We start from the raw sequence: 23683 nt of genomic DNA on the forward strand, positions 1-23683 counted from the left end.
TTTTTTTAAAGATTTTATTTATTTATTTGAGACAGAGAGAATGAGAGAGACAGAGAGCACATGAGAGGGGGGAGGGTCAGAGGGAGAAGCAGGCTCCCTGCCAAGCAGGGAGCCCGATGCGGGACTCGATCCCGGGACTCCGGGATCATGACCTGAGCCGAAGGCAGTCGCTTAACCAACTGAGCCACCCAGGCGCCCGGAAGACTTTTTTTTTTTAAGATTTTATTGATTGGTTTACAGAGAGCCCATGTGAGCAGTGAGAGGGGCAGAGGGAGAGAGAGAGCCCGATGCAGGGCTTGACCCAGGACCCTGATATATCACGACCTGAACTGAAATCAAGAGTCGGACACGTAACCGACTGAGCCACCCAGGCACCCTTGGAAGACTATTTTATGCTGAGATTTTTCTTGAAACTTAAGTCAACAGCATTTTAAGTCTCTATCATTAGGGTAAGCTAAGAAAACTAGAATGTAGTTATTTCTTTAGAAAATAGGTGGTTGTAGCAAAGAATTCTGGTTTTCCTCAATGTACCTCTATGAAGCCCTTTCTAAAAAGTGTATAGTACTTAGGCATTTCGTTCTTAGAATTACAAACTAGAGAAGTAGTCATTTTGCTTCGTGTTTCAATTACACTTTTTCTGAGAAACTACTCATCATACACCTAAGATCAAACAGTAATGAACATGCAATCAATCCATTTCTATGACTAAGTACTAATTACTGGCTAGGCATTCTCTCATCTGAAGAGACTGACCCTCTAAGTTTTTGGTCAGTGTTCTGAAAGAACCTGAAACCTGACATATAGTAAGATATTGATTTTAATTTGTAATTTACTATAAACATGTAGGTTGAATATGGTGTTTTGAAATCTATGAACCATATACTTAAAGTCACCTTTTTTTAAAAAAAGATTTTGTTTGAGAGAGCTACAGGGAGAGAGTTGGGGGGGTGCAGAGGTCGACGGAGAAGCAAGCTCTCCACTGAGCAGGGAGCCTGATGCGGGAATTGATCCCAAGATTCTGGGATCATGACCTGAGCCAAAAGCAGATGCTTGACTGAGCCACCCAGGCGTCCCCAAATCACCTACTTTTAAAAAACAGTAACCATCAATCTACTCTGCACCCATCTACCCCAAGTTGATACTATTTATTTCCATAAGTTCAGAGTTGCAGTATATTCCTAGAATGTAAGATTCATATAGCCCTTTCCCCCAAACAGAATAAAAACATTACAATTTGGGGGAGAAAATACTACTGATGGGGTATAATAGTCTGTACTTTTTATTTCAATCTTCCACATGATTCCTTTAAGTAAAAAAATGATATGTCATTATTATATCAACTTGAGAGTAGTTGAATCAACCTGTTATGTCAAACACTTCTATCAGAGTCTATTTCCAAAAAAGCTTCTTGACTCAATTATCTTTAATTTGCTTAATTTTGTAAACATCTTTTTTTATTTTGTTAATCACCATACATCACTAGTTTTTGATGTAGTGTTCCATGACTGTTTGCATATAACACCCAGTGCTCCATTCAATACCCTCTTTAATACCCATCACCAGGCTAACCCATCCCCCCCCCCGAACCCTCAGTTTGTTCCTCAGAGTCCATAATCTCTCATAGTTCATCTCCCCCTCCGATTTCACCCCCTTCATTTTAACCTTCCTACTATCTTCTTTTTTTTAACATATAATGTATTATTTGTTTCAGAGGTACAGGTCTGTGATTCAACAGTCTTACACAATTCACAGCGCTCACCATAGCACATACCCTCCCCAATGTCTATCACCTGGGTGATATAAACATCTTTTTAAAGGCATACAAGACATAAATTTTCCAGAAGGCCTAAACTGACCTTATAAACCAATGCCAGAGTTCATGATATGATCCTAAATACCCTATTCATCAAGGGAGGGATTTAGATCTAAGGTGCATAATCATCATTTAATACTTGAAAATGTTTCTAGTTAAAGGTTAAGTTCTGACTCCAAAAACCAGGTCTCACTGAACCACTTGGTCCTTAAACTCTTGCAAGTCATGGACTTGTCTGAAAATCTACAGGGCCTAGACCTGAAGTTTTGGTTCCATGATGCCAAGGTAACATTTCTGCACCAGACCATACTAAGTACAGTGTGTTTTTTTTTTTTCTAAGTAAACTCTACCCTCTACCCTCAGTGTGGGACTCAAACTCACCACCCCAAGATCAAGAGTCATTCTCTACCAACTGAGTCAGTCAAGTGCCCCTAAGTAGCATATATTTATCTACATACAAATACTCCAGATATTCTACCACCTGTCTGGAAAACAAATTTTTATGTTTAATTCTAAGAAATTACAATTTTAATATAGTTTAGAGGAATCGTAAAAGTATTTCTAAATACTTCTTCAGATTTTTACTAATTTTGCCTCTTGCAGTGGGATGAGAATAAAGGTAGACATTCTTATTTGTAATACAACAGCCGCATCTCAAGTAAACACTACAAATATATAAAGTCCTGAAATTAGTTTTTTTTTTTTTTAAGATTTGCTTATTTGAGACCGAGAGAGAGAGCGTGAGCACAAGTGGGGAGGAGGATCAGAGGGAGAGGGAGAAACAGACTCCCTACTGAGCACAGAGCCAGACTCAGGGCTCGATCCCAGGACCCTGAGATCCTGAGCCGAAATCAGACGCATAACTGACTGAACCACCTAGGTGCCCCGAAATTAGTTCTTTTCATTTAAAAATAAGTTTTAGCCCAGTGCAAGATGAAATCCTAGGCTTCAAATAAAAAATTTGGTATATTCCACTGTTTGCAGCTCCAAGTATCAGTTGCTATACAGAAATTATTTTTTTTTAAAGATTATATTTATTTGAGAGACGGTGAGCAAGAGAGAGAACACAAGCGAGGGGTTGGGGTGGTGGGGGGAGAGGCAGAGGGAGAAGCAGACTCCTCCCTGAGCAGGGAGTCCGACATGGGGCTCGATCCCAGGACCCTGGGATCATGACCCAAGCTGAAGGCAGAGGCTTAACTGACTGAGCCACCCAGGTGCCCCCAGAAATTGCGTATTATTCATGGGGAGAAAGAAAACAAATAGTAGTGGCCATTTTTATTTTCTTTGACATTAACTTATCCTCTGATCCTGAACAAATGTAGACTGGGAGTTCTCCTATACTAAACTTGGGAAGTACCTGAGTAAATATATTGTCTTTAAAGGAAATGATCACAGATGTGTAAAACATTTGCTTTATTTATTAACAATCTTATCCTAAGTATCCTCTCCTAAATGGTCCAAGAAACAATTCTATAACAAAAGTGAATCCTAGAAGAGATATACCCAGAAGACAATTTCTCAAGGAACCAGCACAATTGTCAGTTTCCACTTAGTCACAGAACCCATTTACACTGAAAGCTTATAATCATTTTCCTAATTCTATTTTCTCCTTTCCCTCTAAACATTCTCTTAGTTTAGCATATATCTGTCAAAGATTTCTCTTCCAAAAAGTGTAACAGACAGGGAGGGGCTGTCTGGAGCCCAGCCACTGTCCACTCCCAAGTCTAAGAGTGTGTGACCTAGTGGTTATCACTGAACCTGTCTGCATCTCACTTTCCTTATCTGCAGTGGTACTTATCTCATATAGCTTTTGTGATGATGAGTGAATAATGTAAATCTTATAAAGCAGTGCCAAGTAAATGCTCAAAAAGTCTGAACTATTATTATTCCAGTTTTTCCATCAAATCAAAGAGTATCCTCCTAAGCAGCCTAAAGATTACAATGGAAAACCAAGTCAGAGGCAAATCAAAGGATAAGCATCTTCAGAAATACCGCTGTATTGACTTTTTACTAAGACATAATCAAATGCAAAGTATAGACACGATAATCAATTCCTACTTAGTATTTCAAATTACTGCATGTATGTGTGGATAAACCCAAACATTTATTTAGAAAATATGAAACATCACTATTAATATTTGTTCTTTCTTTGGACTATCCTTTAGATTTTCAACAGTGCCACATAATTTTATGACTAAATTTTATTACAGCTGAACACTTCAAAGATTTTGCTATTATGATTAAATAAAGAAAATGTATTCAGAAAGTACTGTACAGTTTACATGAATTTATAGTACTTGTCCAAATATTACCAGCATATAAATTATTTTGTAAAGTTATTTCTTACATAGGGTCAAAAATGCAAAGTGGAATTTATATTTAAAAAAAAAAATAGAAGCAACACTGGCTCCTATATGCCAAAAATATAAGACAGATTTTTTTCTTAAGCACTCTAGTTACAAATATTAACTATATGGGCTGAGAACTTTTAATTTTCAATATACTTCAACAAAGTACGTACACAAGTAGAACTCTATAAATATATCCCCTATAATAATCATATGCAAAACCATTTTATCACAAATACTACCAAAACCCTCTGAAAAACATAAACTACAAACACATTTTTAAAGAAATTCTGTTTTAACTACTACAAAAGCAATATCAATAAAGTTATTTGGTTTATAAAAATGAAGGGCAGTGTAAAGTAAATCTGAATACCACAAAGCTTATTGAGGATGCAGTCTTGAATTCCTTAATACAAGATACTAAACACTTTAAAAAATAATAGGACTTATTCTATACAATTTAAAGTCTTGAGCTGAACTCCAAAAAGAAAAAATTAAGTAGTAGATGAAAAGTAGGTATGTAGAAATGATGTTATAAAATATGGTTTTTATACAAAATGTACCACTCTTCAAATGTATAAGGCTTAATATGAGTATTTTTGGATTATGAGTGCTGCACATGATTTTTAGAGTAGTCTCCAACCATTCAAAATTCAGTATTTTTAAAATGTTTTGATACTTCTGAAGTGAATGAACATGGTACAGGATGCAACTTAATGTCAACTTATCTATACTGTTCTACACAGTAAAAATACAAGTTTTTTGAGCTCAGGAGAGAATGTATCTTTTGAATGCTTGATCTCTATATAAATTCTACTTTTAGGAATGTCAGAATTTTGTAATATGAACTAATATCCACTAGGAACTGGCCCAAGTTTAAACAGAAGATATAAGAGAGACATACGTTGTCAAGCAGTTTAAGTCTGCCCTATGTAATTATACAGTCATAATTACTTTTTACATGAAAGTAAAAGTGCTTTAAAGTAAAAAATATTTTTGTAAAAGGTATCATTAATATTACTAATACTTCATATCCAAGTAGAATTTTCTACATTAGTTTCATTTTACCCATTTCCTTTGAAAAGTATCCTTCTGCCACAATGTAAACAAAAAACGGTCCATAAAATGGTGACATATCAGACACATCATAATTTGTGGTATGGGCCCTTTAAATTGAGACCAAGTCTTTATTAACCCAGAACTAGAGAGATTTTATTTGTTGCACATGCCCAAAGTAACTCACATTTTCTATAAGCCTTGAAGAATTTTTATTTAACATAATGAGAGGTTTAATAACACATTCAAGACTATGTAGCGCTCTTCTGTGGCTGTTCACCAGCTGTTTTTATGACGATAACTCCGAGATCTGGAATGTGATCGAAAATGAGAGTGTTTTGCTGTTTGTGCTTTAGCTTCAGAATTGGTATACCCTTTGGGAGATTTACAAGGGGATCTTGCTATGGAGTCAGAATGTCTTCCATGTGATCTTGATTTTGTTCCTGAGCTAGTCTGCTTTTGAGGTGAACTTGATTGTGATTTTCCTATTGACTTGGACCTTTTTGGTAAGGACTTGGACCTTGACCGTCCTCTAGAACCAGAATTCCTTCTTGGAGTTCTTGACTGCCTTGCTGAGGTAGACCGCCGTGGTAGTGATTTGGAGCGAGATTTAGATTGGCTATAAGAAAATCGCCTGTGTCGAGACCTGCAAACATTCATAACGTTAAGAGTATATATTTTACACAAAAACGTTTAATGAAAGGTTAGGAAACAGCAATTTCAGGAATTTATACACTTTATATAATATTATGCTTTTCCTGGATAAACTAAAAGAAACAATTTTATTTTGCATACTTTTAGTTCAAACATAAGTAACAAGTTTGTAATATTTGTTATACTAGAATCTATGACCAAAAGATTTTTGCTTTGCTACATTTATCTTATGATATGGGTCAGTTCTGAAAAATGCCCTGCATGTTTAATCTGGGTTATACAACTCCCAAGAGGTATGAAAATTTGAAGGGAAAAAAAAAGAGAAAGTAATTTTTTAAAGTATGTCAAATAATGCTTATAAAAACAAACACAAAACCAGATGCAGGACTTTTGAATCCTGCCATGATAGAACAATGTGTATTAGCCTAATCTTCCCGTAGAAAACATATATATACACACACACAAGAGCTAAATAACATTATAACAACTATTTAAAGGCACTGGAGAATAACCAACCCTAGGAGAACTTGAGGGGTTACAAGCCATGGCTCTTTTAACTAAGACCATTTTCCAAATGCTGGCAGGGGGAAACTGAACCCAACCAGAAAATGGCTATTTGACTAAGCTGAAGAGGCAAGTTAGGATTCAGATTTACCAAAATGGTTGGGACTAAAGAGGCAAAATCTCAGGAGGGAATGGCAGACAAAAAAATCTCCTAAAATTTGCCTATAAATTCTCTTCAAGTCACTGGCCATCTTTTAAGCTGTGCACATAGAGGATGAGACTCCAAGAAGTCAGCAAACATAGCAGGTGGGAATATTCAAGAATTAAGCTGAAATTCTATCAGACACACAGTGCTGGGGAGAGAGGCTGGAGTTCAAGCCCCCAAAAGGTCAAGGAACCTTGAGTAACAACCCACGCTTTCAGTTAAGAACCCATAAGGGCCGGGCGCCTGGGTGCCTCAGTTGGTTAAGCAACTGCCTTCGGCTCAGGTCATGATCCTGGAGTCCCGGGATCGAGTCCCACATCGGGCTCCCTGCTCGGCGGGGAGTCTGCTTCTCCCTCTGACCTTCTCCCCTCTCATGCTCTATCTCATTCTCTCTCTCAAATAAATAAATAAAATCTTAAAAAAAAAACCCCAAAAAACCCATAAGGGCCATATCCTACAGGTAAGGACCACCCCCTAAGAGTAAGTGTAAAGCTAAAATAAATCAACCTTAACAATGCCTCAAACCAAGCCTTGACAGATCAAGGTGATTTACCAATACTCCACCTGCTAGAAGAAAACAATTTTCTTTGGAGGTTATCATCCAAAGTGTTGTCAACAATGTCCAACATTCAATAAAGAAATTATGAGGTATGTGAAAAATAGATAAAAATTACTAAAAGCAAAGGAAATAAAAGAAAAAAAAAACAGACCCAAAGTAATACAGATATTGGCATTATTCAGACAGGAATTTAAAAAAATTACTGTGACTTGTATGTTCAAGGAAGTAGGAAGAAAAGACAGGCAAAACAGATTTAAAAATAGAAAAGTTCAAGAGAATATTGCAATCTATAGACAGAAGCAAATGGACATTTTAGAACTGAAAATACATTTCTGAAATTTAAGTCATTAGATCAATTTAACAGCAGTCTAGATATAGCAGAAGAAAAAGTGAACTAATCTGTAAAACAGGTTATTAGAAAAACATATCTACTGAAACACAAGGAAAGAAAAGGAATTTTAAGAAATCCATAACAGAGCATAAGAGATATGCAGTACACAGTCACACAGTCAAAAAGAAAAACTGAATGAGGCAGAAGCAATATTTAAAGAGATAATGACCTAGAATTCTCCCAAATTAATGAAGGGTATCAACTCGCAATTTCAAGAAGCTCAGTAAACCCTGGAGAATAAGACACATTACCTTTATTTATTTTTATTTTTTTTTACAGCCGTGTTAAAACAAGGCCTTGAAAAATTGGTTTAAGACCCAGAGTTGTTCGTCTCCATGGAAATCTTTTAGTAAAAAGTGAAAGATTTATATGAGTTGAAGAGAAACCAGAGCATAAGACACATTACCTTCAAAGGAGCAACATTAAGACTGACAGCTGACTATAAATATCAAGAAACAATAGAATAATATTATTTTTTAAAAGCAGGGAAAAAGTGGTGCCTGGTTTGCTCAGTCAGTAGAGCATACAGCTCTTGATCTCAGCGTCATGAATTCAAGCCCCATATTGGGTGTAGAGATTACTTACATACATACATACATAAATACAAAAGAAGTCCCTGCCAACCCAGAATTATGTCCCCAGCAAAAAAATCCTTCAAAAGTGAATATAAAATGAAGATTTTTCAGATAAACAAAAGCTGAAAGAATTCACTGCCAGCAGACCTGTACTGTAAGAAATACTAAAAATTTTTTAGACTAAAAGAAAATAATCTCAGAAGTGTGGAATTATAGGAAGGAATAAAGAACACTGGACAGTATAAATACATTGATTGAGAATATATTCTGGAATAAAAGCACAGGCTTTTAGAAATTATTAAATTTCGGGGCACCTGGGTGGCTCAGTCGTTTAAGCATCTGACTCTTGATTTCAGCTCAGGTCAGGATCTCAGGGTGGTAAGATTGAGCCCCACATCGGGTTCCGTGATGAATGTGGAGCCCGCTTAAGATTCTCTCCCTCTGCTCCTCCCCACCTTCTCTCTCCCTCTCTTAAAAAAAAAAAGAAATTATTAAATTTCATTCCTGTTGTAGACAGCCAAATGGGAAAATTATCCTTCAGAAAAAAATCCAACATAGAAAAAAAAAGGGGGAGGATGCTATATTTGGGCTAAGGCAGCTGAGGAGCAATTTTTCAGGAATATATATATACATTCATTGAAGTATGAATTCAACAAAAATTTATGGAATACCTGACATGAGCTAGGACTACTGCTAAGTGCTGGGGATATAAGCATGAATAAGACAAAAGTCCTTGCTCCTCAAAGAGCTCATCATAATCCAGTGGATAGCAACAAACTAGTTTGTTTTTTTAATCCATATCCACTAAAAACAAAATGAGAGACCTCTTTTTAGTCTAAGATAATACCACATATTCTGTATTTACTTATCATTTTTTTAGGCTTATACCAATTCTGCCTCATTTACATATACACACATACACATATGCAGACACAAAATCTGATCCTTATGAATATAACAAGAGCTGGGTAAGATTTGCATTCTTTATAATACAATTTTACAAATGAAAAAACTGAGGTCAGGGAGGTTAAGCAATGATGTTATAATGAGCAGAAAGCAAAACAGTATTGTCTTACAAGATGTGGTTCATTCTATTCCTGATACTCCAATGATGATTTGGGACAAATGACGGACATTTTTTGTTTTTCCCCAGCTAAGTGTATATATTTTTTTAAAATTTTATTTATTTATTTGACAGAGAGAGACACAGCGAGAGAGGGAACACAAGCAGGGGGAGTGGGAGAGGGAGAAGCAGGCTTCCCCACTGAGCAGGGAGCCCGATGCGGGGCTCGATCCCAGGACCCTGGGACCATGACCCGAGCCGAAGGCAGACGCTTAACCATCTGAGCCACCTAGGCGCCCCTCCCCAGCTAAGTGTATTACTCACAGAAAGAGAATATTAGTGCAAATGCTGTTTTTCTTTTTTTTTTTAAGTAAACTCTACACCTAACATGGGGCTCGAATTCATGACCCCAAGATCAAGAATACCAACTGAGCCAGCCAGGAGCCCCAGCGCTGATCTTTAAGAACAGAATTTACTTTTATTCTTTTTTTTTTTTAAAGATTTTATTTATTAGAGAGAGAGTAAAAGAGAGAGAGAAAGCACAAGCAGGAGGAGAAGGAGAGGAAGTAGCAGGCTTCCTGCAGAGCAGGGAGCCCAATGTGAGGCTCAATCCCAGGACCCTGGGACCATGAAGTGAGCTCAAGGCAGATACTTAACCAACTGAGCCACCCAGGCGCTGCAAGGACAGAATTTACCTTTAAATTATACATGTCTATGAAAAAATTACAGCATTAAAACTCAAGATAAATACTACAATTACTTAAGAATTTAGGCATGCTAATACAATTTCAGTTATTATTTAAATAGCTTCACCAAGTAATTCCCATTGTGATTTACTATTATTATAACAGAAACTCCTGGCTAACAAAATGGATAAACTGCAAATAATCTTTTTCTGAAAAACTTACTATTTTCGTGTCTTCTTATAATACCAAACTTAGAATTTATCTTTGAAAATAACTTACCTTTTATAAATATATTGACTTACATTAATTTTAGGTTCAACCTCCTTTCACAAGTGATTCTATTTCTTATGAGTTTTTAATCTTCAGAACTTAAGATTCTTAATTACTGGGTTCAGTTGGGAAAATTTTATTTATTTAAAATTCCTTGGGGCGCCTGGGTGGCTTAGTCCGTTAAACATCTGCCTTCAGCTCAGGTCGTGATCCCAGGGTCCTGGGATCCAGACCCGCATCGGGCTCCCTGCTCACTGGGGAGCTTGCTTCTCCCTCTCCCTCTGCCTGCCAGTCTACCTGCTTGTGCGCTTGCTCGCTCTATCAAATAAATAAAATCTTTAAAAATAAAATAAAATTCTTCATTTTATTTGTCAAGTGCACATTTTAAAATTTGTCTTTTTCTTCAGCCCATATTATTTTTCTATTAAAAAGGTTTAAAGTTAAATCTGCCATGAAATAAAAACACTGGAAGGTATCCAATAAACCCAAGTTAAGTAACAATACATTTCAAATAGAGAAGAGCATATCTTTTTTTTTTTTTTTAAGGGGGGGTAGCAGGGAAGAAGGGGAAGTGGGAGAGAGAGAATCTTAAGCACACACCACACTCAGCATGGAGCTGGATGCATGGAGCCGGATGCAGGGCTCGATCTCACAAACCTGAGATCGTGACCTCAGCCAAAATCAAGAGTCAGATGCTTAACTGACTGAGCCACCCAGGCACCCTAAGAGCATATTTTTCTAACAAAAGTTGATCTGTATGTATATTGAATAAGATTATTCTTGTGGCCTGCTTCCGAAAACTCTTTAAAATGTCTTCCAGAAAAAGTAGAAAATTAAGTTTTCAATCCTCTTGTATTTTGTACTTACTCTTTAAGGCTATCAGACCGTCTCCTATTTCTTCCCCATGAAGAACTTCTACTTCGAGTTCTCCTTTGGCTGGGGCTTCTTGATCTCCTATGATCACTTGGAGAACAAGGGTGACGTTCTTTTGATTTCATTTGGCCTGGTGCTAGAATATGAAATAATTTATTACCTGAAAACCTCAGTAACAGCTACTTTAGTAGTAGTATTTTCTGAAAGAATTTGAAATAAGAAAAATCTGTCATAGCTAAAAGTCATTCTGCTGAATAAATAAGATCTAATGTTTAGTCGCACTTACTTTTTCGATCACCTTGTGCAAACTGTATTTCAATTTGACGGCCACATACCCATTTTCTATTGAGGTTATAAAGAGCATCTTCAGCATCACGAACATCTTCAAATATGACTAGCTGTTAAGGATACTTTGAACGTCAGATATCAAGTAAAAATGTTATTTTTAAAGAATTATTTACACGTGACATGAAATTGAAAAACAACTCCAAATATTAAACTTATATCTCCTATATACATATATATAATCAGAAAGAATTTCACTTTTATTATGAAAACAAATTCCCCGTTATGATTGAGAAGAATCTATCTAAAAGAACAGAAACAAACGCGTAACTATACTTTTAATGTACACATTAGTGTAGCTGCAGTATGCGTTTATAATGTGAAACAGGTTATGAGAAAAAAGTAAGTCTAACCCTGGCTAGTATTAAAAAATAAACTGTACAGGACTCACTCCCTTCTTTCAGGTTTTTCACTGAAAAAAATCAGCATGCAAAAGCCTTTATTCTGAAATTACAATTACTCTTTCACTAAAAAGTGTTTTAATTATGACGTTTAGGAGAAATTACTTATTACAAACAAAACTGCACAAACACATGTAACCTAAAACATTATACCTTTAAAAATGATATTTACTTCTGAACCTACTACTTTAAAATACTTTTATGTTCTTACTGCTTGGGATATAATTATAAAAAAAAACACAAAAGCAATCTGTGAACATCTGGAATTACATATACTGGTTTGTAATATCCCACTAAACTTCCTTATCTATGTAAATTATATATTAAACCTAACTAAAATGGAAATAAACTATATAAAATGACTATATAGCTATCTTTTAGGAGGCTGTTCACTGGTTAAATTTTTTTTAAATAGAAAACAGAAAAAGCTCAAGAAATGCAATACAAAATGAGACTTTGGCAATTACCTCAATGTCACTTGATCTTGAACCTTGACCTTTACTCTTTAAGGCTTGCAAGATGGACTTTATAAGAGACGAAGAACCAACAAAATCAGACTTGGCTTTGACTCTGGAACTCTGAATAAATGTAGGAAAGCCGAAGTCTCAACCTGGTGTTGGCTTTGTCTTTTGCTTGATAAAGACTTCCCCTCTTCCAGGTCTTTATATCTGTGTCCACCCTCCCTCTTTACTCCTTGATGCTTGAACTTTAGGTGCCTTTTTTCTCGCCTGCTCGGTTTATGCTTGGATTCTAGCTAACAGGTTGGTTCAAACTGGGGGGCGCTTGCCAGCTACTGTGGACTGCTTTAGATTTTCTGAGATAAAGAAATAAACACAATTAGGCAATATTAATCTCATATAACATATGCTCCTGAATACACATGCGTATCTGCACACGTATACAGTACATTCACATGCACACAGTAAAACAAAGGATATTGAACATAAGCAAATCCTCTTGGGCGGCGGGTGTAGAAGTCAAGTGGAATGTAAACGTCTACTATAGGGCCATATCGACCAAACTCACGGCGCAAGTCCTCAGGCCTGAAGTGTTTTAGAAATAAGGCAAAGAAATATGAATATCTGGATTAAAATATTTTGCCTATGGAAATCCAGTTGAAACCTTCAAAAGAAAGTATATTATCTAGACTAGTATTATCTAAAATTGTCGTAAGAATCACCCAGGGTTTAGAAAGGAAGAAAAAAGAAAAATCCTCAGGCCTCACTTTTGGAGATTCCGATTTAAAAGATCTGGCTGGAAATCTGTATTTTTATAAGCACTCCAGGTGGCTGTTATGCTTAATCAGATTGGGGAAACAGTGACCCAGGAAAGTTATTATCCATCTTTGGAAGTTACTTCTATTATACCATATTTCAATTGTCAATATAAAGAATTCTATTAACCCTATTTCATTAAGAACACATTCATTTACCTCACTGTAATTTCATGTTTATGTTCATTTTGTTTTCAGATCGCAAGAATTAGATTCTAAAGAAGTCCTAAAATTATTTCTCAGGCTTTAAAGAAAAAATGGATGTTTTACTTTTAAACATAAAGCAAAGTAACTACTGTATTCTTAAATTTGACAAATATTTTTAAACCTCCTATATATCATAGGTAGTAAAGAGGGGGCACCAAAGGAATATTTAGCATATTTGTCTTCATGGAGTAACAATCTAACTCAAGAGACAAAATACTTAGCTTTTACAGCTGACAATTATAGTGCATTTATAATCGAGCCACTGCTCACCTTAAGACCGCTTAATTCTCACAACAACCCTATGGTTGTTTACAGATGAGGGCACAGACAGATGAATTCACGTAAGGTCACCAAGCCAGCAAATGACAGAACTAGAATCAAACTCTCACAACCTGACACTAGTCTAGGTTTTGTTTTGTTTTGTTTTTTTTAAAGATTTTATTTATTTGACAGAGAGAGAGAGAGCGAGAGCAGGAACACAAGCAGGGGGAGTGGGAGAGGGAGAAACAGGCTTCCTGCCGAGCAGGGAGCCCGATGTGGGACTCGATCCCAGGACCCTGGGATCATGACCTGAGCCGAAGGCAGATGCTTAACGACTGAGCCACCCAGGCACCCACTAGTCTATGTTCTTAACCACTATACCTTACTGCCTCATGGAGATCTTAGAGGTTCAACACCAAGTTATGAGCACAAAACATGGCTAAGAAGAAGTAAGAGTACTTCAAAACATATTGTGCAGAAAGAAGACTTAAAGATGACTGCAAAGCTGCTAGTTTGGGCAAATGGAAGAAAGATGGTGTCAGTGACAAAAATTAGACAGCTGGAAAAGAAAAGTTGAAGAGGGAGGCGAAAGAAATGCCACATTTGAGGTGATGGTAGAACATCCATAAGAGTTCTATAGACAGGGGCACCTGGCTGGCTCAGCAGGCAGAGCATGTGACTCTTGATCTCTAGGTTCCAAGTTCAAACCCTACACTGGGTACAGAGATTACTTAAAAAATAAAATCTTAAAAAAAAAAAAGAGGCCTGTAAACAACTAAAAATTATGATTATACAAATTAGTTTTATTTTCTTCTCCAGACTAGAAGTCAGTGATTAAAGCTAGAGATGTGAGGGACACCTGGGGGGCTCAGTCGGTTAAGCGTCTGCCTTCAGGTCAGGTCATGGTCCCAGGGTCCTGGGATCGAGTCCTGCATCGGGCTCCTTGCTCAGCTGGGAGCCTGCTTCTCCCTCTGCCTGCCGCTCCCCCCTGCTTGTGCTCTCTCTGAAAATAATCTTTTTTTTTTTTTTTTAAAGATTTTATTGATTTATTTGACAGAGAGAAACACAGCGAGAGAGGGAACACAAGCAGGGGAAGTGGGAGAGGGAGAAGGAGAAGCAGGCTTCCCGCCGAACAGGGAGCCCGATGCGGGGCTCAATCCCAGGACCCTGGGATCATGACCTGACCCGAAGGCAGACGCTTAACCGACTGAGCCACCCAGGCGCCCCTCTCTGAAAATAATCTTAAAAAAAAAAATTAAGCTAAAGATATGAATTCAACTATGATTAAATGTCCACTATATACAAGGCAGTGCAATTGACATAATATACTTTATTATACTTTTATTATTTATTATTTCATTTAATACTTCATATAAAACATTTAATTGTCCGCCTTCCCTGAAACTATTATCTTTAGAGGGTAGTGACAATGTCTTTTTCTTTCATTTATTCATTCAACAAACACTTACTGAGCACCTACTATGGGCAAACTCTAGGGATGTGATGGAGAACAAGGAAAACAATTCCTGCTACCACAGAACATGGACAAAAGAGTAATGATTCTCAACCATTCCTGAATATTGGAATCTTTTGTGAAGGAAATGTTACAGAAAAGGTACTCCAGCCTGATGCATTAACCCTGGACCCAATTAGTGCCTCCCATGGTGGGCCCCAGTTAGGTTTAATTTTTTTAAGGGTTCACAGGCAATTCTGAGAATCAGTGTTGAGGATCACTTTTAAAATGGCTGTCTTCACCAGTGTACCTAGCATAGTTGTTTGGCACAAAGTAGGCACTCAAAATAGAGTACCATGTGATATTACTGTTACCCATTTAATAATCAAGGAGACTGAGAATAAGAGAAATTACCTTGCCCAGAGGTACATAGAGCCAGCAGCAAAGCTAGAATTTAAATGAATATTTTCTGAGACAATCAATCCCATCAACCAAATATGAGTGGCTGATAGGGAAAGGATCCTAGATAGTATAAAAGAAGGCTGGGGCAACGTGTGTCAGGGAGGATTGGAATCCCAGAAGCCAAGGGTGACAGGAGTCTGAAGGAGCCAAACTTCTCAAAAGAGCTGGTTCCCATTCACTGTCACCACTCCTACACCTGTTAGCTGTTGTTTTGTTCTCATTTTTGTATTTTTGGTGTCATCTATTTTGACATTCAGAAAATAGAGCATAAAACAAACACCTATATACCCACCAACAGCATTCACTGTATCTCAATACTTGTCATCATTTTCAGTAATGTTTTTTTAGAAATGAGACATTTACATTTATATTCTTCTACCTTAGAAACAATCATCGGTGTTCATCATTCCTCTGCATAACTTTGTATTTTTTTTAAGTAATCTCTATACACAACATGGAGCTTGAACTCACAACCCTAAGATCAAGAGTCACAGGCTCTACTGAGCTAGCCAGGCATCCCTCCATAACTCTATTTTTACTGCAAATGACTATATCCATACTTAAGTGTTTATATATCAAATTTCATATAAACAGTATCAGATAATTTGTATAAATTTGCTCCTTGCCTTCTCCTCCCTTGCGATTTCTCTACGTAGTTCTAGTTCACTCAATTTAACTCTGTACTGGTATTATTAATAAACCACAATTTACTCATCCATCTTTCTGTGGATAAACATTTAAGATGCTGCCTTTTTTTTTTAATTGCAAATTGTGCTGCAGCATACATTAAAATACATGTGCTTTGGGGAGCTCTGTGAGATGCCTGGGATGTATCACAATGCAATTGGTGAATTGGAGAGTATGCTTATCTTCAGCTTCACTACACATTCTCCAAAGTGACCAAATCAACTTATACTCAACACTTGCATAAGAATTCCTACTGCTCCACTTCCTCATTAACATTTTTAATTCTTATCCTGATGGATGAAAAGTGAATGGGTATCTTATTGTTGTTTAATTTTAATTTACCTAACAACCAGTTAGATACATCTTTTCATGTGTATGGGCCAATACTTTCCTGTTAATACCTACCAGCAGTATTTCTGAGTTAAATAGGATGTGTATATATGTAATTTTTATGAAACTGCCAAACAGTTCTGCAAAGTGGTTGTACCATTTTATACTCCCACCAACAATGTATGAGTTTCAGTTGTGCCAATCTTTGTAAGCACTTGGTGCTTATCAAAAAACTTGTCATTTTTTTTTTTTTTTAATTTTAGCCATTCAAGCGGGTATTAAGTGGAATCTCACTGTGGTTTTAATTTGCACTTCCCAAATGACAAATGATGTTGAGCACTTTTTCATGTGTTACTTTTCCTTGTGAAGTGTCTGCTGGAGTTTTTTGCCCATTTTTTCAAAGATTTTATTTATTTCAGAGAGAAAGGGCGAGCACAAGCAGGGGGGAGCAGCAGAGAGAGAGGGAGAAGCAGTCTCCCCACTGAGCAGGGAGCCCGATGTGGGGCTCGATCCCAAGACCCTGGGATCGTGACCTGAGCCAAAGGCAGATGCTTAACCAACTGCGCACCCCAGGCATCCCAGTGTATATGTTTTGTGAATATCTTCTCTCATCTGTAGCTTGCCTACTGTACTTGCTTAATGGTATTTTTTTAGTGAACAGAAATTTTAATTTTAGAGAAATCTAATTTATCCATATTCTTTTTTCTTTTATGGTAATTGCTTTCTTTGTCCATAAGAAATCTTTGCCTATCCCCAGATCATGAAGATATACTATGTTTTCTTCTAAAAGTTTTATATTGTTATCTTTTCCATTTCAAATGATGATCCAGCTCAAATTATCATGTGAGGCCACGGTTCATTTTTTTCCCAGTATGAATAATCCAGTTGTTGCAGCACCATTTGTTGAAAAGATTTTTCCTTCCTCCCCTGGACTGCTTTGGTATCTTTGTCAAAAATCATTTGACTCTGTGTGGATTATTTATGGATTCTATTCTGTTTTATTGATTTATTTGTCTACACTTAGGCCAATATCACACTGTCTTGATTACTATATATTTTTAGTAAGTCTTATGTCAGGTAGTGTAAGTCTTCCACCTTCAATGATCTTTTTCTAGATTATTTTGAATATTCTAGATCCTTTGTATGTCAATATATTTTAGAATTAACTTGTCAATTTCTATTTTTTTATTTATTTGTTTTGTTTTTTGAAAGTTTGTTTTTTTACTAATCTCTATACCCAATGTGGGGCTCAAACTCAGGACCCCAAGATCAAGAGTCGCACACTCTTTTGAGCCAGCCAGTTTCTATTTTTTTAACAGCCTTTGATCAGGGATGCCTTGAATCTATAATATAATCAATTTGGGAGAAAACTGATTAACTTAATATTTTGTCTTCCAATCCAAGAACATGGTATGTCTATCAAATTACGTTGTCTTCTTTCATATTTCTTGGCACTGTATTGTAGTTTTATGCTGTCTTCTTTAATTTCTCTTGGCACTGTATTGTAGATTTTTATTGTTTTTTTTGTTGTTCTTTTTAATTTTTTTAAAAGATTTTATTTATTTATTTGACAGAGAGAGACACAGCATCATTGGCTTTTTTTTTTTTTTTTAAGATTTATTTATTTTAGAGAGACAGAAAAAGAGAGCAAGCGGGGGCAGCGGCAGAGGGAGAAAACCTCAAGGCAACGCCACACCGAGCTCAGAGCCCAACACGGGGATCTCACGACCCTGAAATCATGACCTGAGCTGAAATCAAGTGTTGGATGCTTAACCAATTAAGCCACCAGGCACCCCTGGCTTGTTCTGATCTTAGGGGGAAAGCATTCAGTTTTTACTATTAAGTATCTTGTCAGCTATAGGCTTTTCATACATGCCATTTACTGGACTAGGGAAGTTCCCTTCTATTCATAATTTGCTGACATTTTTTCTCATGAATCTTGCTGAATTCTGTTTAATGCTTTTTCTATACCACCATCAATATCAATATCCTTACATACACTATAACCAAAAAATGCTATGTCCAAAAGAAGGTATCTGATGGCTGCTCCCCAACCCGACATGGTATTATGCATCAAAATGGGAATGTTGTATTTGGGATTTGGACATTACTTTGTTCCATTAGAAAACTGTACCTGACATTTAAAAAAATTACTCTTCTACATGGTAAAAAAGCAAAGATATTAAAGTATTCTTCCTGATCCAGATCTTGCTTCACCAGTGAAAAGAAAAATAATACATATTATAACATCATAAAATGTGTTTTTTCTTAAAGATTGTATTTATTTTTTTAAGTAATTCTACAACCAACGTGGGGCTCAAGCCTACAACCCCACGATCAAGAGTTGCACGTTCCACCCACTGAACCAGCTAGGCGTCTCTTTAAAAATTTTTAAATCTTTCTTTGGTTCTTGTACTCAATTTCATTCCTAACAAATTTTATGCTAAGCCATAATATCGTTTAATGTCTTGTGCTTTATGGCATATATTAAAATGGCTACTGCAAAGAAACATTTTAAATGAAATTTGGCTTTATTATAAAACTAACATTTTATTAAATAAAATTTGAAAACAGGAAAAAGAAAACCATTCAAATGGATTTCTTTCCAGGCTCATTTTCTATAGTTTTTCCTTTCTTCATATACTAATATAATTGAAATCACACCATACAGATAATTTTATGCCATTTGTTTTAACATTTATCCCAGTGATTTTCTTTATAAGCATACTAAATGTTAAAGCTAACTTAAAATGTGTCTAGTTGCGGGGCACCTGGGTGGCTCAGTCATTAAGCGTCTGCTTTCGGCTCAGGTCATGATTCCAGGACCCTGGGATCGAGCCCCACATCGGACTCCCTGCTCCGCGGGAAGCCTGCTTCCCCCTCTCCCACTCCCCCTGCTTGTGTTCCCTCTCGCTGTGTCTCTCTCTGTCAAATAAATAAAATCTTAAAAAAATAAAATTAAAATTAAAAAATAAATTTAAAAAAATGTGTCTAGTTGCCATATTGCTAGTTAACTTATACCGCATGCCATCTCATACAAAAAAGCTTTTGTTTTATTTTTTAAGGTTTTATTTATTTGACAGAGAGCGCGCACGCAGGAGAGACCACAAGCAGGGGGAGCTGAAGGCAGAGGGAGAAGCAGGCTCCCCCCTGAGCAGGGAGCCCGATGGGGGACTTGATTCCAGGACCCCAGGATTATGACCTGAGCCGAAGGCAGGCACTTAACTGAATGAGCCACCCAGGTGCCCCGAAAAAGCTTTTAATATAGGTTACATGTAATGATTCGACCTTCACAAAACTACTCAGTAGCTGTGTAATTTTAGGTAAGATACTTAATTTCTAGGGGCACCTGGGTGGCTCAAGTCAGTTAAGCATCTGCCTTCAGTTCAGGTCATGATCCCAGGGTCGTGGGATCAAGTCCCGAGTTGGGCTCCCTACTCAGCGCTCCCTGCTTCTCCCTCTCCTCCTAGCTCATGCTCTCTCTCTGTCACTCTCTCTCAAATAAAATCTTAAAAAAAAAAAAATTTCTCTAAGCCTCAGTTTCTAATCTGTAAAATGGGATTAATGAAGAATATACATTATAGGGTTATTGTAAAAATTTAATAAGACAATATACACAAAGTGTTTAGTACAGTGCTTATCACACAGTGAATACTCAACAAATGTTAGCAGTTACTATTCCATTAACACAAACCTCCTAGGTGATTGCCCCCAGGGGCAGTGCTAAAAAGTGGTGAAAAAATTGTAAAAGGAAATCAACAAATCTCAGTTTTCAGTCTTGATTACTCATGGTGGATTATCTAGATTAGAGATCATGTGTCACCTGCTGATGTGTTTTATTTCGTCAGCCCAATGTTTAAAAAATTTTTAAGGTGTGCTGAAACACAAAACTGCCAATATTTCATAGCTTTTAAATCAACAAAAATGGGAATCTCATACGATTCAACTTAATAAACGCCAACATTTTGAAACACAGTTTACACACACAGTTTTCTGACTTCTTTAGAAAATTAGGATGATGTGGCAACAAGTCCAAATGTCTACACAGTAGTTATTAGCTGGAGCTAGTAGTACCAGCTGCTGTCCCCTTTAGATGGCACCTATTCCTTTCCATTTGCTACAGTCCACACCATCCTATTGTGCCTTATAACCTGACAAGTCCACACCATCCTATTTTGCCTTATAACCTGACAACTTCACACATTCATACTACCCTGGCTGGTGGCCATCAGAATTGGAAACCTCTTTTTTTTTTAAGACACACTGGAGAGGCTTGATACTTATTTAGCATTCAAGTGGTCTGTTTAATTGTGAGAATTTTTTTTTTTACCCTGTCCAAATTATAAATTTTGCTTGTTTTCTATGTAATGTATTGATAAACAGGTTGAGAGGAGAAATATAAACACAGGCATCTTTTAGATGTTAATTAAGGTATAATAACTCAGTCTATAGCTGTGACGTACATAATAGTAGGGATCAAATAAAAAAATATTTAACATTTACTCCTCTAAGGTAAATTATGACTACTCCATATGGCTCTGGAGTCGGGGCTCCAATATATTTGTAGCCATGAAGCCCCAGGTAAATTAAAACTCTGAGCTTCAGCTTTTCCTTATGTACAATAAAGATAATATTGCATACCTAAAAAGGTTGAGCGGGGAGTAAATTAAGGAAACCCAGTGAAATGGAAACGTCTCTTAATGCCCCTATCCCACTCTCAGTCATTCCCTCTGGTGTCTATTAAGGGAAAAGTGCTTTATGAAGTAGTCATTCCTTAATAGTTATCTTTAAGCACTATGTAGACAAAAATTCTCAAGGCGGGGAGGAGAATGTGTAGATTGAGAGCATCACACTTGACCAGGGAAGTCTATGCAAACCGTTATCATGGGTGTTTATATTGAACTCTGAACTTCATAGAAAAACATTTAAATCTGATTCACTGAAGCCATCCTTTGTATTGTGTAACAAATAAAATGTCACCGGCATCGCCTGTAAGTAGACCAGACTGAGGGAACCGAAACTGTAAGGCCCAAGGTACGCATTATTTTATACCTTCTCACCATGCCCAATTCTTCATCTAGGACGCAGGACGCGCAGCTTTATCGGGGCCCGGCGACAAAGGCGCCAAGCGAAAACACTCTCAGCCAGGGGCAGGGAGGGCCCTCTGGCTACCGGGAAAGCGGCAGCCTGCGCGCCGCCGGTGCTCGAGCAGGGGATGGGCAACCAACCGATCCCCTGGGCGCCGGGCCCTGCCGCGGGTGTGCGCTGCGCCTGGGCGGAACGCGGGCCGGGAGGGCGGAGGAGCCAGTCCCGCCCCTGCCCCGAGTAGCCCGAGGGCTCGCACCGCCCCCGGGAAGGGCGCCTCCTCGGAAAGCCCGGGCCTGGCCGGCGGGGAGGCGCCGGGCACAGCCGCCGGGCCGCGACTGGGCTCCGCGATGCTGCCGTTACCCCGCCCCTCCCCCGCGCGCCAACCTGCGGCGGCCGCCGCCGCTCACCTGGTAGCGTCCGCGACGTTCCTGACGAACAGGGAGGTGTTGGGGGGCCTCGTGTAGCGCGACATGACCGCTTCCTCCGTTGCCTCCGGGCCTGCCCGCGGCCGCCGGGCTCGCTCCGTTTCTCGCTGCCGCCACAGCAGCTCAGCCAGCCCCCGGCGCGACCCCCTCCCCTCGGCCTCGGCCCCGCGAGCGCGCAGCCGCAGAGGCGGGCGCGGGGGCGGGGTGGGGGGGGGACGCTGCGCGGCTCGAGCCTGTCCGTGCGGACCGTGTGGGGGCGGGGCCGTAGCCGAGGGGGATCAGGGGAGGGGCGGCGCGGGTTCCCGAAGATCGAAGGGATCCGAGGAGGGGGCGGTGCAGGGTACGCGAGGATCTGGGAAGGGGGTTGTGCGGCAGTTCCAGGGTCCGAAGAGATCCGGGGAGGGAACGGAGCTGCGTCCCGCAGATCGAGGGGTTCTGAGAAGAAGGGGGCGGCGCAAGAGAGGATCCGGGACGGGGCGGTGCGGAGGGTCCCCGGGTTCCGAGGAGATCTGGGGGTGGGGCGGTGCAGGGGTCCGCGGGGATCCGGGGAGGGGGCAGGCCTGGAGGCTGGAGTCCGAGGGATCGAGGGACGGGCGGCTGGGGTCCGAGTGTGTCTGGACGGTGGAGGCCAGACGGGTCCTAGGAGGTGAAGCTGAGCTAGGGGTTAGAGGATCCGGAGAGAGGGTGTCGGGCGTCGTCGGAGTGAGTGGGGATGAAGACCGAGTTTAACTGCTGAACAGCTGGATGGCCACCGGGGCCTTCATCCCTGCATCCTCAGTCCGAGACCTTAGCAATTGTTCCTACTCCTGTCCCTTTAGGCCTGAGCCTAATAAGATTTTCAAACTGTGAGGATTCGGGTTTTGTCTGTGTTTAGATTCTTCATCCATTATTCCCTTAGGGCATACTATTCAAAAGCTGTGGGTACATTCATTTAGATGTTTATTGAGGGTCTACTATGCACCAGGGACTGTGCTAGGTGTGGGATATGGCAGTGAACACTACAGGCCAAGTCCCAACTCTCAGAGCTTACACTGTAGAGAGAGGGTCCAACAATAAACGAATGAAAAAATGAATATATGATGTAGAAGAAAGCGCTGAAAATGCAGTGGCAAGTAAGCAAATTTAAAGTATCCTCTTTTCCTTGCTCCAAAATGTAGCCCAGCCCTTTCTAGTTCTCCTCCTTCAGGTTTGCTTTTGTGGTTGGCACAGCCTATTACCCAGAACTGTAACCAGGTAACTTGTAATTTTTAATAGGACCCCTTTTTATTCTCAGAAGTGGTCGATTTTGGTGGATAAATAATAGGGTCATCCTACACAGCTCACAGCTTCCCAAGGTTTAGAAACACTTCTGGAACAGTGCCCATTCGTTCAAAAGGGAATTGCTTTGGCACAGCAGTCACAGGGCTAGACAGGGAATATAAAGGTAGGGAGTGAGCAGGGTTCCTAGTGTCACGGAGCTTACAATTTGGTAGGGAGGCAGAATGTAATAACACTAATAAACACATAAACTATGGTAAGAGCTGTATGCTGCTGAAAGGGGACCTTATAGTGGTTGGCAAACAGGGCTAGAGGGTCACTGAACTTTTCCCTGAAGTCTTGGGAGGTGTTTGAAGAATGAAAAAGAGCAATCCATGTACTGGAATAGCATGTGCAAAGACTGAGGCAATATAGGACTGAAAGGAGGCAAACAGGAATAAAAAGCTGAAGAACAGGGAAGTGAGGCTGGAGAGCAGGCTGGGTTTATAGTAGGGAAA

General features: G+C 38.9%; 1 protein-coding gene and 1 non-coding gene across 5 annotated transcripts; both read right to left on the minus strand.

Moving 5' to 3' along the window:
• Positions 1–910: 910 nt before the first annotated feature.
• SRSF12 (serine and arginine rich splicing factor 12) lies at positions 911–22146 on the minus strand. 4 transcript variants are annotated; one of them, XM_081828629.1, is made up of 5 exons: positions 21912–22146; positions 12680–12786; positions 11284–11385; positions 10992–11133; positions 911–5863 (listed from the first exon to the last, which is right to left on the minus strand). In XM_081828629.1, exons 1-5 carry the CDS (start codon positions 21974–21976, stop codon positions 5494–5496), a joined length of 786 nt encoding a protein of 261 aa, XP_081684755.1. In that variant the 5' UTR covers positions 21977–22146; the 3' UTR covers positions 911–5493. The 4 variants fall into 4 exon arrangements, with proteins under 4 accessions (XP_081684755.1, XP_081684758.1, XP_081684759.1 ...); XM_081828632.1 differs by lacking the exon at positions 12680–12786 and adding an exon at positions 12211–12557 and having other exon boundaries at positions 11284–11407; positions 21912–22115; XM_081828633.1 differs by lacking the exon at positions 12680–12786 and adding an exon at positions 12211–12321 and having other exon boundaries at positions 11284–11395; positions 21912–22048.
• On the minus strand, positions 7808–7924 carry LOC115941097 (U5 spliceosomal RNA). Its single transcript, XR_004075850.1, has one exon. It is a non-coding gene; the product is annotated as a U5 spliceosomal RNA (small nuclear RNA).
• Positions 22147–23683: the final 1537 nt, after the last annotated feature.

Source organism: Leptonychotes weddellii, chromosome 8 (genome assembly GCF_054177405.1).
Source record: "Leptonychotes weddellii isolate Sample4059 chromosome 8, ASM5417740v2, whole genome shotgun sequence".
NCBI lineage: Eukaryota > Metazoa > Chordata > Mammalia > Carnivora > Phocidae > Leptonychotes > Leptonychotes weddellii.

Excerpts from the sequence above, each read along its gene's own strand:
- SRSF12 (XM_081828629.1), bottom strand. The coding sequence starts at position 21,976 with ATGTCGCGCTACACGAGGCCCCCCAACACCTCCCTGTTCGTCAGGAAC. Across the intron at positions 11,386-12,679 it reads AGGATTTGCTTATGTTCAAT|TTGAAGATGTTCGTGATGCT; the intron begins ATCCTTTGTTTT and ends AGCTAGTCATAT. Across the intron at positions 5,864-10,991 it reads CGGTCTGATAGCCTTAAAGA|GTCTCGACACAGGCGATTTT; the intron begins GTAAGTACAAAA and ends GAATGTTTGCAG.